This window comes from Coregonus clupeaformis, chromosome 7 (assembly GCF_020615455.1).
Source record: "Coregonus clupeaformis isolate EN_2021a chromosome 7, ASM2061545v1, whole genome shotgun sequence".
NCBI classification, from domain to species: Eukaryota; Metazoa; Chordata; class Actinopteri; order Salmoniformes; family Salmonidae; genus Coregonus; species Coregonus clupeaformis.
In genome coordinates, this window is record NC_059198.1 from 69,357,837 (window position 1) to 69,372,867 (window position 15,031).

Sequence of the window (15,031 nt, forward strand, 5' to 3'; positions counted from 1 at the left end):
TCTAGCAGGTCAATACGATACAGTCTACACAACAACTTCATTAGGTTTCATTTCGAGCTCCGAGCAACGACGCGGTTGAAAAAGGATACTCCTTAAAAACACACACGTGCTCAGAATCGTTTCAGTGGTAGCACCGACGTCGTCTGCTCTGGCACTCCGAGACACTTTGATAAACCATCTCTGGGTTTTATCATGATATCTGATAATCCCTGTGTGAGGTTTCTCAGAGCATTTACGAGGAAGCGTACATTTAAAAAGCTGTAATTTGAAAAATGGACGGGGGGCTGATAGTTGGGTCCCTTAAAGAAATACTGAGATGGACGCTTGCCACGACCTAGGGAGGGAGGGAGAGAGGGAGATGGAAAGAGAAACAAAGTTGTCCTGCACTCTCTCTCTCTCTTAATTAAATTCAATTCAAAGGGGCTTTATTGGCATGGGAAACATATGTTTACATTGCCAAAGCAAGTGTAATAAACAATAAACAAAAAACTATCAGAAATGAACAGTATACATCACACTCACAAGAGTTTCAAAAGAATAGAGACATTTCAAATGTTATATTTTTGGCTATGTACAGTGTTGAAACAATGTGCAAAATAGTTGAAGTAAGAGAGGAAAAAATAAAAACAAATAAATATGAATTTAGGTTGTGTTTAAAATGGTGTTTGTGGTCCACTGGTTGCCCTTTTCGTATAGCAACAGGTCATACATCTTGCTTCTGTGATGGCACACAGTGGTATTTCACCTAATATACACTACCGGTCAAAAGTATTAGAACACCTACTCATTCAAGAGTTTCTTTATTTTTCCTATTTTCTACATTGTAGAATAATAGTGAAGACATCAAAACTATGAAATAACATATATGGAATCATGTAGTAACCAAAAAAGTGTTAAACGAATCAAAATATATTTTCTATTTGAGATTCTTCAAATAGCCACCCTTTGCCTTGATGACAGCTTTGCACACTCTTGGCATTCTCTCAACCAGCTTCATGAGGTAGTCAATTAAAAGTTAATTTGTGGAACTTCTTTCCTTCTTAATGTGTTTGAGCCAATCAGTTGTTTTGTGACAAGGTAGGGGGGTATACAGAAGATAGCCCTATTTGGTAAAAGACCAAGTCCATATTATGGCAAGAATAGCTCAATTAAACAAAGAGAAACGACAGTCCATCATTACTTTAAGACATGAAGGTCAGTCAATACGGAACATTTCAAGAACTTTGAAAGTTTCTTCAAGTGAAGTCATCAAGCACTATGATGAAACTGGCTCTCATGAGGACCGCCACAGGAATGGAAGACCCAGTTACCTCTGCTGCAGAGGATAAGTTCATTAGAGTTACCAGCCTCAGAAATTGCAGGACAAATAAATGCTTCACAGAGTTCAAGTAACAGACACATCTCAACATCAACTGTTCAGAGGAGAGTCCATATGTGTTATTTCATAGCTGCCAATCGCCGTGCTCCGAAGCACCTCTGACTCACATGGCTCTCTCAGATCTCTCAATTCTTATTAGCCAAAGCCCGTCACTTGATCAGGTCCTTCTCACAGGCATCTCAGCTCCGAAGTAGGCTACAAGTGAAGACAGGCACATTGGGGACGCAACTACCCGTGTCCTTCTTATCGAATTCCGAGGCGCATATTGAAAATGTTAGAACTGTCCACATTTACTTTTCGTCAGCCAACAAGATGAGTAGGCGTAACAAACAGCAAAAGCACTAGCCTATGTCAATCTACTATCCCCCATAGTACAAAAGTTGTCCTATTCTATTGGTCAACTTGTCCTTGTGTGCGAGAAATGAATATTCCAAACATAGTCTGTGACAGTTGTGGGATGTGATAGATCCCAAATTAATACAACCACTCGCATTAAAAAACCTTTTAAAAGCAATGAGGCTGATACAACAGATCAGAACGTTTAGCTTAAAATGTTGATAAACTATTATGCTATTTCTTCACATTATAAGCGCAGCAATGTGCACACAGCAGTAGGCTATAAATGTGAATGTTCCAAAATGCAATCAATTAGCGGGAAAAAAACCTTCTCAAAAGTCACCGCAAATGTGATTATGCATGTAATGCTTCATTATATTATAAAGGTGCATTTTTATGTTGAAAATTATCTTCCCCAAACTTGAAACTCACATGCCAGTTAAGTTCTACACCGGTTGTAAAGCAACTGAATGTGCTTCATTTTTTTTTTTTTGGGGGGGGGCACTTTACTAGTGATACAAACCTTATCAAAACATATAGGCCTATGGACTAGGCTAGGTGTGGGACTATGATTTGAAAAAGTCGCCAAAAAAAGGCATGCGATGTTTCTTGACTTTGTTGCACACAAGCTGGGCATCATTCACAAGTGATAATATACTGTATCATTCACAGGTGATAGGCTAATATTGTCACCCATCAGACTATTCTTATTTGAATCTTGTCTTTACATATAATACATAATATATGTGTGAAAATAGTTTTGATTTACAATAGACCATTACACGTCATCTATGCACTTAAATAGCGAATGGAGGATGCTTTTCCCGAGGTTCAATTTCGTGCCAGCCAGGTAGGCTATATTCCTGTTGTAAAGCGAAGCAATGTGCTTAATATTAGGAAAGTTGAGAAATAAATATAGTAAGCCTATAGAAAGCTGATGGGATCATCCTCTTTTTAATAGAGGCCGTCAAGACTCTGTTTTCTCACGCAATTGCATAGCATATAGAAATGTTGCTCAACATGAGCTCATGGGCTCTCAAGCAGGGTTTGATTTGATTTTCGATTACATTTGCATTGATGTCAGAGTGATTAGAGGGACAATAGAGTGCTGAGTACCAGGCAGTTAGCAAGTTTGGTAGGTTACTAATGACCATCAGCAGCATCAGAGCTTGGAGAAGCCTAGTTAATACACTCATAACTCGTGACCGTCAGTGGGTTGGTAATACGGTCACCGTAACAGCCCTAGACCCCAGACCTCACAACCATAGAGGGCAATGGGTTCTATAATTGTTTCCAGTATTTTTTGCCAGATCCTAATTGGGATGTCGAATTTTATGTTCCTTTTGATGGCCTAGTTCAGGGTTTCCCAAACATGGGTGCACGTTTTGGTTTTTGCCCTAGCACTACACAGCTGATTCAAATAATCAAAGCTTGATGATGAGTTGGTTATTTGAATCAGCTGTGTAGTGCTAGGGTAAAAACCTAAATGTGCACCCAGGCTGGGCCCCAGGACTGAGTTTGGGAAACACTGCCGTCCAAGAAGGTCCCTTCTTGCTTGTCTCTCAGATTGTTCAACAGCTTTGTGGAAGTTACCTGTGATGCTGATGTTAAGACCGAGGTTGGTATAGTTCGTTGTGTGATCTAAAGCAACTGTGTCCAGATGGAATTTGTATTTGTAGTCCTGGCAACTGGACCATTTTTGGAACACCTTTATTTTTGTCTTAATGAGATTCCAGGTCTGACAGAAACTGCGCAGCAGATCTAGGTGCTGCTGTAGGCCCTTCTTGTTTAGGGACAGAAGCACAAGATCATCCACAAATTGTAGACATTTGACTTCAGAGTCTAGTAGGGTGAGGTCAGGTGCTGCAGACTATTCTAGTGCCCTCGCCATTCATTGATATACAGTGCATTTGGAAAGTATTCAGACCCCTTGACTTTTTACAAATTTTGTAACGTTACAGCATTATTCTAAAATGGATTACAAAAAATTTAATCCCTCATCAATCTACACACAATACCCCATAATGACAAAGCAAAAACAGGTATTTATAAGTGTTTGTAAATGTATATTAAAAAAAATATGACATTTACATAACTATTCAGACCCTTTACTCAGTACTTTGTTGACGCACCTTTGGCAGCGATTACAGCCTTGAGTCTTCTTGGGTATGACGCTACAAGCTTGGAACACCTGTATGTGGTCAGTTTCTGCCATTCTTCTCTGCAGATCCTCTCAAGCTCTGTCAGGTTGGATGGGGAGCATTGCGGCACAGCTATTTTCAGGTCTCTCCAGAGATGTTCGATCGGGTTCAAGTCCGGGCTCTGGCTGGGCCACTCAAGGACATTCAGAGACTTGTCCCGAAGCCACTCCTGCGTTGTCTTGGCTCTGAAGCAGGTTTTCATCAATGATCTCTCTGTACTTTGCTCCGTTCATCTTTCCCTCGATCCTGACTTGTCTCCCAGTCCCTGCCGCTGAAAAACATCCCCACAGCATGATACTGCCACCACCATGCTTTACCGTAGGGATGGTGCCAGGTTTCCTCAAGACGTGACACTTGGCATTCAGGTCAAATTCAATCTTGGTTTCATCAGACCAGAGAATATTGTTTCTCATGGTCTGAGAGTCCTTAAGGTGCCTTTTGGCAAACTGCAAGCAGGCTGCCATGTGCCTTTTACTGAGGAGTGGCTTCCGTCTGGCCACTCTACCATAAAGGCCTGATTGGTGGAGTGCTGCAAAGATGGTTGTCCTTCTGGAAGGTTCTCCCATCTCCACAGAGGAACTCTGGAGCTCGGTCAGAGTGACTATCGGGTTCTTGGTCACCTCCCTGACCAAGGCCCTTCTCCCGTGATTGTTCAGTTTGGCCGGGTGGCCAGCTCTAGGAAAAGTCTTGGTGGTTCCAAACTTCTTCCATTTAAGAATGATGGAGGCCACTGTGTTCTTGGGGACCTTCAATGCTGCCAACATTTTTTGGTACCCTTCCCCAGATCTGTGCCTCAACACAATCCTGTCTCGGAGCTCTACGGACAATTCCTTCGACCTCATGGCTTGGTTTTTGCTCTGACATGCACTGTCAACTGTGGGACCTTATATGTGCCTTTCCAAATCATGTCTAATCAATTGAATTTACCACAGGTGGACTCCAATCAAGTTGTAGAAACATCTCAAGAATGATCAATGGAAACAGGATGCACCTGAGCTAAATTTGGAGTCGCATAGCAAAGGGTCTGAATACTTATGTAAATAAGGTATACAAACTAAAAACATTGTAATACATTTGCAACAATTTCTAAAACCTGCTTTCGCTTTGTCATTATGGGATATTGTGTGTAGATTGATGAGGGAAAAAATGTATTTAGTCCATTTTAAAATATGGCTGTAACGTAACAAAATGTGGAAAAAGGGAAGGGGTCTGAATACTTTCCGAATGCACTGTATATATGTTGAAGAGGGTGGGGCTCAAGCTGCATCCTTGTCTCACCCTGCTGCCATGAGTAAAAAAGTTTGTTTTTTTTGCCAATTTTAACCGCACACTTGTTGTTTGTGTACATTGATGTTATAATATTTTTCCCCCAACAGCGCTCTCCAACAATTTCCCTCTTCCCGTTTCTCTCCCTGTTTCTCCCCGTTTCTCCCCCTCTCTCTCCCGCTCTCTTTCTCCCACTCTACTTTCCTCTCTCCTCAGGCCTAATTATGATGATGTATGGCTGTGTGCTCTTTAGAAGGAGAGGAATACTCCACAGCACTTTGATTACAATAAACAGAGCAGGGGGTTTAAAACAAAACCACACACCATTAAACCATCGCTTTCCCTCCTCCTCCACTTACAGTACTAAGCCAGACTGGATCAGTGGTTTATACAGATGTGTGTGTGTAGTTAAAGAGAAGGTTTTCAGCATCGTGATGATCGGAGCAGAGGTACTAACGGCCATACAGACGATGAAAGGAAAAAACCCATCACTGGTAGCCATGTTGGTACTCTGTCTTCGCACGCACACACACACAGTGGAGCCAGCGGTGGCGTTTTGGGGACAGGACGACAGGTTAATAAATCAAGGGGCCGCGTGCCACAGGTGATGATGGTGTGATGTCTCCTCTCGCTCTCTTCTTTCCTTTATTTATGCTCCACAACTCATTTCTCCTCTTTCATCTGTCATTTTGTCTCCTCCTGTCCTCCGCCCTGACGTTCCCATCCATCTTTTAACCTTCCTTTGAATTTCTGCCATCTCTCACTCACTCTCTCCCTCCTTCCTTTTGCCCTCTGACAATGATCACTCTCTCCCTGGGGCCATGGGAGCTGGATTTTCTATTCCGTAGCGGCTAGACGTATGGGAGGGAGAGGGATAGAAAGGAGGGAATGGGGAGGAGGGGGTTGAGGGGGGAGTAGGATCTAAGGGTGCAGTGTTATTGGAACAGGCGAGTCATTTGGTTCTGAGAATGAGAAGAGCCTGGTAGCTACATGGAGCGAGGTCAGAGGTCGTGGGGAGGAGAAAGAACAACAGTGAAACCAGATCTGATTCCCAGCAGGCAACTCAGCGGGGGAGCAGGGGTAGGGTGTGCATGTGTGTAAACAGGGGCAAGGAGTAGTTAGCTACTTACGTCAGTGGCTAGGGACCCTGCGCTGACCAGGACGGGGGCAGGACTACGATCCTCATAGTGCTGCAGCCTCTCGTGGATCTGAAGGAGAGACAGAAACAAAGGAAAGATTGAGAGAAAGAAAAGAGAGATTGTTGTGGTGAGAGAGGGGTTGGAGGGTCCGCGGGTAGGCTGGGCTAAGCAAACACACACAGGGCAGAGGGCAGGCTAGGGTCCCAGTTGAGGTAGCTGGTGTCTGCACACACACACACGCAGGAAGGCACACACTCACTCACACACACGCACACACTAGAAACACACTCTCAGAGGGCTACCGGAGCACAACAGACTGCTTTGGTGCTGTTCAGTTCATTCTCCAACTGTACAATAAATCCCCTTCTTGTCCACCCACTGGATATGCTCTAGTGGTTACGGATTACTAAACATTTCAACAGCTTCACAAAATACTTCATTATCAATATCAGTACTGCAACATCAGAACCCAGCATTAGTCCTAGGACAGGAAAATAAACTGTTAACACTTTACACAGACACACACACACCTCTCTCTGCTATCATCACAGCGAGACAGAGCTGAAGATGAACGAAAGGGGGATAGAGGGAGAGAGAGAGAGAGAGAGAGAGAGAGAGAGAGAGAGAGGGTGGAGCAATAGAGAGAGAGGGAGAAAGAGAGAGCGAGATAGAGAGAGTAGGGACAGAGGGAGAGAGAGGCTGATTTGATCAGATATGTCAGTGACATCAACCCAGCTGTCATGTGTGATGTATGAGCTGCTGTCGAAGAATGCGACGACAACAAAGGATGTTGTCAGAGCCAATCAACTATTGGAGAGGGACAACCACTCCCCTACTGCCTCTCGCTCCATCCCTCTATCCCAGGATGGGGGTGTGGAGCTGGGCCAAGTGACAGCTGGGCCCAGGCCATGGATCCTGGATTATTCATGGATGTCCCTGCAGCCAACCGACATTCCAGCACGACGAGGCTGGGGGAGTAAGCCCTCTGGCTTGGGTGACAGTGGCAGAAGAAACCTGGCTTGGAGATCATGAAGCCTGATGGGCCTACGCAGCACGGCACTCACACGGTCTCTCTCTCTCTCCCTCTCCCTCTCTTGTTCTTTCTCTCCCTCTCGCTTGCTTCCCTCCTTCTCTCTCTCTGCAGACATGGAGCAGTGACAAACCACAACCAGAGAATCACTCACTAGGAGGAGGAGAAGGAGATGAGGATGAGAGAGTTTGTTTTCTGACACGTTGTTAACAACTACAGTTGCTGTGTTATTAAAACATCTGTTTCTCTCTCTCCCTCCCTAGCTTTTTTCATTTCTGTCACCGACCAGGGTAATACATTTAGGGGATTTGAACAAAACATAATCTTGTTTGTCATTTTATCCAGAGCAACTTACAGGAGCAATTAGGGTTAAGTGCCTTGCTCAAGGGCACAGACACATTTTTCACCTTGTCGGCTCCGGGATTCGAACCAGCGACCTTTCGGTTTTGGCCCAACACTCTTAGCCCTCCTGTTATGTTGTGGGTCAATTTGACCCGTTTCCACTTTTGCGTTGTCTAAAATACTAGTTAACCACTCTTTTTCGCCATGAAATTACATGACTTTTCCTCATTTAGGGTCATGAACCTAACTGCAAAATGTGGACACACTGATGTGTTGTGGAATGTCTGTGTACATTTTGTATACAAACATGATGTTGTGGGTCATTTTGACCCGGAGGCTTTCATGTGTATATATATTTGCACAGGTGCAAAACAAAAAAGTGTCTTTGATGTATTTTGTTTTGACTGGTCCTGGTTGCACTTTTAGAATTGTGTTTGGGTTAAAAAGGGCTTTCCCAAGCTTCTCCTCAGTGTGAGAGCAGCAGGTCCCTGACACAGACACTCAAAAATGAGCTCCAAAAGATTTTCAATCAATGAAGTCTTATCACAAATTCTGGACTGTGACAGTGAAAAAGAAGAAGAGGTTTCAGAGACAGAGGATATTTCAGAGATAGAGGACAATGCTGTTGATGATCCAGATTTTGTCTTCATTGAAGAGGATTCAGAGGAGGAGTCTGCCGTACCATCCCCTACATCAGATGAGAGACAGAGCATGCAACAAGCATCATCAAGAGAAGAGAAGACATGGAAGTCTAAAGATGGTCATATTGAATGGTCACCGTCACCACAACGAGGTCAAGGTAGACTCTCAGCTTCCAATGTAATAAAAATGGTTCCAGGACCTACACGATTTGCTGTCACTCGAGTCCATGACATACAATCAGCTTTTGAGCTCTTTTTTACCCCAAGCAATAGAGAAGATTGTTCTGGACATGACCAACTTGGAGGGGAGCCGTGTGTTTCAAGAGAACTGGAAGCCACTGGATCGGATTGACTTGCATGCATACATTGGATTGCTCATATTAGCTGGAGTCTACCGGTCAAACGGAGAAGCAACGGCCAGCCTGTGGAATGAAGAGAATGGAAGGCCAATATTTCGGGCAACAATGTCTCTACAAGAATTCCACATAATTTCTCGGGTGATTCGCTTTGATAACCGTGATACCAGACCGGGTCGACGTGAAAGAGACAAACTAGCTGCAATCAGAGATGTATGGGATAAATGGGTGGAAATTCTACCGTTACTGTACAATCCCAGTCCTCATGTTACAGTTGATGAACGCCTTGTTCCATTCAGAGGACGTTGTCCCTTCAGACAGTATATGCCAAACAAGCCTGCAAAATATGGCATCAAAATATGGGCAGCATGTGATGCCACATCAAGCTATGCATGGAATATGCAAGTTTACACTGGGAAGCCACCCGGCGGAGTGCCTGAGAAAACCAGGGGATGCGGGTGGTGCTGGACATGAGTGAAGGGCTGCAAGGTCATAACATCACGTGTGACAACTTCTTCACATCCTACCGCCTTGGTGTTGAACTACAGAAGAGAAAGCTGACCATGGTTGGAACAATCAGAAAAAACAAACCTGAACTTCCCAGTGAGCTTCTGAAAATGCAGGGCAGAACTGTGCATTCCTCTAAATTTGCTTTCTCTGAAAATGCAACTGTTGTTTCATACTGCCCAAAGAAGAACAAGAATGTTCTTGTAATGAGCACAATGCACAAAGATGCATCGCTGAGTGCAAGAGAGGACATCAAGCCACAAATAATACTGGACTACAATTCCACCAAAGGAGGAGTTGACAATTTGGATAAAGTCACAGCAACATATAGTTGTCAGCGCATGACTGCCCGCTGGCCTTTGGTGATTTTCTACAACATTGTGGATGTGTCTGCTTACAATGCCTATGTCCTGTGGACTGAAATCAACCAGCAATGGAATGGTGGCAAATTGTACCGACGCCGGCTTTTCCTAGAGGAGCTCGGCAAAGCTCTCATCACTCCCAAGATCCAGAGGAGAGTCCGGCCTCCTCGGTCGACAGCAGCTGCATCTGCCGTCCAGAAAATTCAAGCTGGACCATCAACACATGCCTCCAATCAACCAGAAATGGATCCAGTGGATACAGGCAGTGGCAAGAAACGGAAAAGATGCCAGCTCTGCCCCCTCGACAAGACAGTAAAACAAGCACCACTTGTGTAGAATGCAATAAATACATCTGCAGAAAGCACACACACACATTGTGTTCAACATGTAGAGAGAAAGACTGAAGGGATAATATGGACCAATAGGGGGGAAAAAACCTACTTGGGGAAACTGAAAAATCTTGTTTGTGAGAAAGGAAATATGTTTAACAAATAGTTCTTAAATATTGTTTAAAAAAAATAAAAAGTATTGTATTTCTTCTTTCTGAAATGTCTGATAAGACAAAATAAAGTTGTTTCTGTTTTTACTTAATTCTTTGACTGTCTTGAGTGTGTTTAAACTGTGCGGGTCAATTTGACCCGTAACATAATGGATGTCATTTTTTTCCAGCAAAGCACAAGGGTTAACCACTAGGCTACCTGCAGAGCATTGCAGAGCAACTATGGTGGTTTTTATAGAAGGGAATTAGGTTGCAACAAAGCTAAACTAGAATAACTCTTCATATAGAGAAAAGGATCTAATCTATGATGAGGAGAAGTGCCTAGATCAGGTTGGATAGGTACCGGTAGTTTACCAAAGTTACTGGAATCTTCAGTAATTTTTGGTAATTAACAGAAAATCTATGGCAATCTATCGTAACTTTGGTAACTTGTACTTGAATGAAAAATGAATATCATGAATAGTATTCATTTTACGGTCTATCGGTTTCCTTATTGTCCATGAGTTGCTTGTTGATAGACCATATGGTTCAAGAGAAAATTGCCTAATAAATGAAAAAGGCATCTAATCAACAGACCCATGAGTAACTGCAGCCCCACATGATGTGTTCAGATTTTTTGTGGCCCCCAGCCCCATCAAAGTTGCCCATCCTTGCCCTATATAGTGAACTACCTTTGACCAGGTTCTAGTCAATAGTAGTGCACTATATAGGGAATAGGGTGTCATTTGGGACACATACTCAGACTTAGGCTTGGGACAGGGATGCCTCTATGGCAGACACAGGCTTGATAGCCCGAAGAATTCTGGGAACAAATCTGAAGGCATAGATTTAAAGATCAACATCACACAGGTTTGACACACATTCTGAGGTATGATATAACTGTGCTCTTATGTAGCGATAGCAATCACAATTTGGACCTCAAGTATCTCAAGGATACTGATAACCGGTATGAATCACATTGCAGACAGAGGACATGGCTAAATACTCTCTCTTTGCTGTTCTATAGTAGCCTAATCTCTTCAGGCTACAGAGTTCATGATCCTCCTGTCATCTCCCTCTGACACTCTCACCCCACAACCCATAAAAGGGCACAGGAGAAGCTCTAGTTACTTTATCTGTCTTGCTGCACATCCATCTATCACTCTGAAAAACAAGGTGAATCTGAGCGAGAGAGAATGTGACTGTCTTTGGCCTTCCAGCATTCCAGAATGAAAATCACATCTGCTTAGCTAGTTCCACCGACCCCGAGTCACTCCGACCCAGTCTGTTGCTTCGTTACTGTGGAATTTTGCTACAAGAATGTGAGATCCGATGGCGATGCTTTTTATTTACAACTACAGGGCCGCATCCAAACGGCGTCTCTGTTCGTGAGCGCAGCATCTGTCCGCCTGCCGATCGGGCCTGGGTCAGAGCCAGCGCCGTCACGTATTTTAAAGTAATTACGAGCTGCTTTACATATCATAGCTGCATTCTTCAGGCCCCCAGCGACACACTGCTAGTGCTCCTGGCAGGCAGACAGTCTTTGTGTGTGTGTGTGTGTGTGAGTGAGTGTGTGTGTGCGTGGCGGTGGAAAAACCTCAGGTCTGTAACACTGAGAGGTAGTGTGTAACAGCCAAGCAACGCCAGATCAGCTAAACCCAGAGTAGAACTAGAGGCTAGGGATGCCTCCCAAATGGCACCCTTCTCCCAATATAGGCTAGTGCACTACTTTTGACCATGGCCCATAGGGCTCTGGTCAAAAGTAGTGCACTACATAGGGAATAGGCTATTTGGGATGTATTCAAAAGGCTAGAGGCTGGAGAATGCACAGCCACAGGCAGGAATCAAAGGCAGGGATTCTGACTGCAGCGAGCAGAGGACCGACCGGACGGAGCAGGATGACAAATACAGAATTTTCTCTTTTAAAAGAGCGGTGGAGTCGCTCACCCGCAAAACGCTGCCTAGATGCTCAGAGCAGAGCGGTGGTCCCTGAAGTGAGGGGCTGAATGTGTACCTTTACAGGGAGAGGCGCTTCAGAAAACAGGCTACAATGAACCAGTGTGTCCTGATCTCCCAGTGGAGCCCCCAGGCCAGGTTGTGTCCCGTTCCATAAATACCCCACAGGCTTAAAATACACACAGCAATACACTAAACATAAACACAAGGATAGGAACAGGAACCCTGAATTGGAGGTGATGTTAATGTTTGAAATAGGAGAACATTTCCAGAAGGGATTTAAGCCCTCCTAAGAACACAACATCAGTCTTCCTCATCTTCAGTAATTAGTCTGGGACGGCAACCCCTGCTGTGGGTCATAGTCATGGTTACCAGGTTTAAAGTTTTGTCTGTGACCCTGGGTTCAATGGCAGGGAACCCCTATGGCGTGGCAGTCCAGTAGCAACACACTGAAGAGGGCACAGAGGAGAGGCAGACCACAGGGGAGCACATCCTCCAAAAACACCAGCACCACTAAGGGACAATAACAACCGTCTGGCAGAGCAGCAGCAACGAGAGAGAGCGAGAGAAAGAAAGATGGAAGGAGATATGGTGGAAGGGAGAGAGAGAGAGAGAGAGAGAGAGAGAGAGAGAGAGAGAGACGGAAAGAGAGTGGGCTGGATTGTGTTTCGACTTGCGGGACCGCGAGGAGGTCTGGAGCTCCTGGTTAACGTCGTCTGGCCAGAGGCGCTCGGCATGACCCCTCCAGCGCTCCACTCACCCACCTACCCCTCCTCTTCACCAACCCTCCATCCCTTCGCTGCTGTATCCAGTATCCAGAATCCAATGGTGGCTCAGATCACTACAGCTACAAACTCCAGAACACCTCATCAACCCCTCTCAACATGAAGGGAAAGAGACTCAGTGAGGAGGACTGTACCAAGCATGGGAAACAGGCCAGGAGGTTGGATAGACAGACAGACAGATAGACGTGCAGGCTTGAGACTAAAATGCCTGTCAGTCAGTGTTTACCAAAGAACCCTGGTTAGCCCTTAGTCTCACAGAGCCAGAGAGGAAGAGGAAGGAAGGCTGGCTGCCTGGCTGTGTCCTCCTCTTCTCTCACACCGGGTTGGCTTACAGCAGAGCCCTGGAGATGGTCTTGTCTGGCTTGGTGACCTGGACATTGTGATTAGGAGCTTTAGACAGAGCGTGGAGATGACAAGGCCATCCTAAACCATCTCACTGCCACTGAGCACTAGTTCAAAGACTTTCAAATTAGCTCAAGAGCACCACTTGTGGCCAATTGACAAAGTCTCTGAACTGGCCAACTCAGAATGTAACCCTTAAAACAGTCATAAAATGGTAATGTAGACAGCACTTGAGTCTGCTGAGGGAAAAGAGGCTTGCTGTTGTGGAGGTGTATTGTATTGGAGTGTAGTTAGGCTGCTGCCTCCTCCACCGTGCCTCGGCAAGGAGATAACACCAAATCAGTGTGTTGAGCGTTACTGATACCTGTCGACCTACTAAATTTGACCTCTCAACCTTCCTCTGGAGGTGGCTGAAACGCACAAGGAGCACCTTGCCTTGAGGAGGCAGGCCGGTGCACGGAGGTCTGATTCAGGATTGGCGCCTAAGCTCCGGATCCGCTAGGAACACGAGAGAGAGAGAGAGAGAGAGAGAAGTGTGTGTGTGTGTGTGGGCAGTGGTCCAGGCTGCCATATCATTAAGTTAGTTAGAGGATAGATTTCCTTACGGAGCACTACGCGGCTAGGAGAGTGAGAGTGGAAGTGTCGGCTACTGGGTAAGAGGACCAGAGAGTAGGCCCTGTTTATTCTGCAAGGGGAGACAGAGACAGTGCATTCACTGCTGAAGGAGACACTAGAGCGGTCCAGGGGCGGGCACACACTCATGCACATGCATACGAATACACACACACACACACACACACACACCTAACTGCGGTCCTAAAGAAATACAGACAGCCAATGAGCCAAACACCTGTAGTACAGTGCAGGGTTTCTATTTGCATTTTTTATTTCCAATATCCCATTTCATGATACATAAAATAAACCCTGACCCTAACCCATTTATTCCACGTGGCATTTATTAAACAAGCTAATTCAAATGATTTATAGAGGCTATTTGGTTGTAAACAAAATTAGTCGCTTAGAGAATGTTGAGGGCAAAATGGCGGATAAACTACACACATCCCCATTATGGAGGTGGTAGGAACTAGGAAGCAGTGTTTTAGTTCCAGGTTAGAGGTTATAACCGTGGTGTTTTTACACAGACCTGGGTTCATGAACTGTAAATACAGTTCACCACAGTAGTCCTAAACCTGGAGTAGTGGACTGCCAACTCATATCTAACAGACAAGAAGTTGAAGCTATAGGTAAATGGTAAATCAACCCATTATCGATCTCCAAATACCCAGCAGCCATGGTTCAAGCCTTTGAGTTTCCAACACATTCTATGCTCAATAGGCCATGAGTCTGTAGTTTGTGACTGGGGTGAGCTTGTCTACTTTCTCTACTTGTTTTCCTACTGTACCTATCACAACCCCACAACCCTGTTCTGTTTTGGTCCCTGTCCACCGTCTGTCTGTCGGGCTCTTCTTGGCTCTGTCCGTAGCAGCTTGTTTGTCTACATTGAGCATGTTCTTTCACACGTCACGCTGGGTTCGTCCATTAAACAGTTATGAAAATGTTTGGATGGCAGCCTAAGCTCCGCAGTATAATGTTGCTGTGAGGGCAGGGGGTTTAGTTTAGATGCAATAGGGCTTTTTAAACCAAAAATAACAATAAAGTTGTGTCAACATTTACATTTTAGTCATTTAGCAGACGCTCTTATCTAGAGCGACTTACAGTTAGTGAATACATATATATTTATTTTTTTATACTGGCCCCCCGTGGGAATTGAACCCACAACCCTGGCGTTGCAAACACCATGCTCTATCAACTGAGCTACATCCCTGCCGGCCATTCCCTCCCCTACCCTGGACGACGCTGGGCCAATTGTGCGCCGCCCATGAGTCTACCGGTCGCGGCCGGCTGCGACAGA

At 44.9% G+C, this 15,031-nt stretch overlaps 1 protein-coding gene across 1 annotated transcript in view; it reads right to left on the reverse strand.

Annotated features, from left to right (window-relative positions):
- Positions 1–15,031, reverse strand: part of LOC121570013 (MAGUK p55 subfamily member 7-like) — a 255,999-nt gene that overhangs the window by 122,748 nt on the left and 118,220 nt on the right. The window contains exon 5 of the mRNA XM_041881459.1: positions 6,312–6,389. Within this exon, the coding sequence (XP_041737393.1) occupies positions 6,312–6,389 (78 nt within the window). The remainder of the gene's footprint in view (positions 1–6,311; positions 6,390–15,031) is intronic.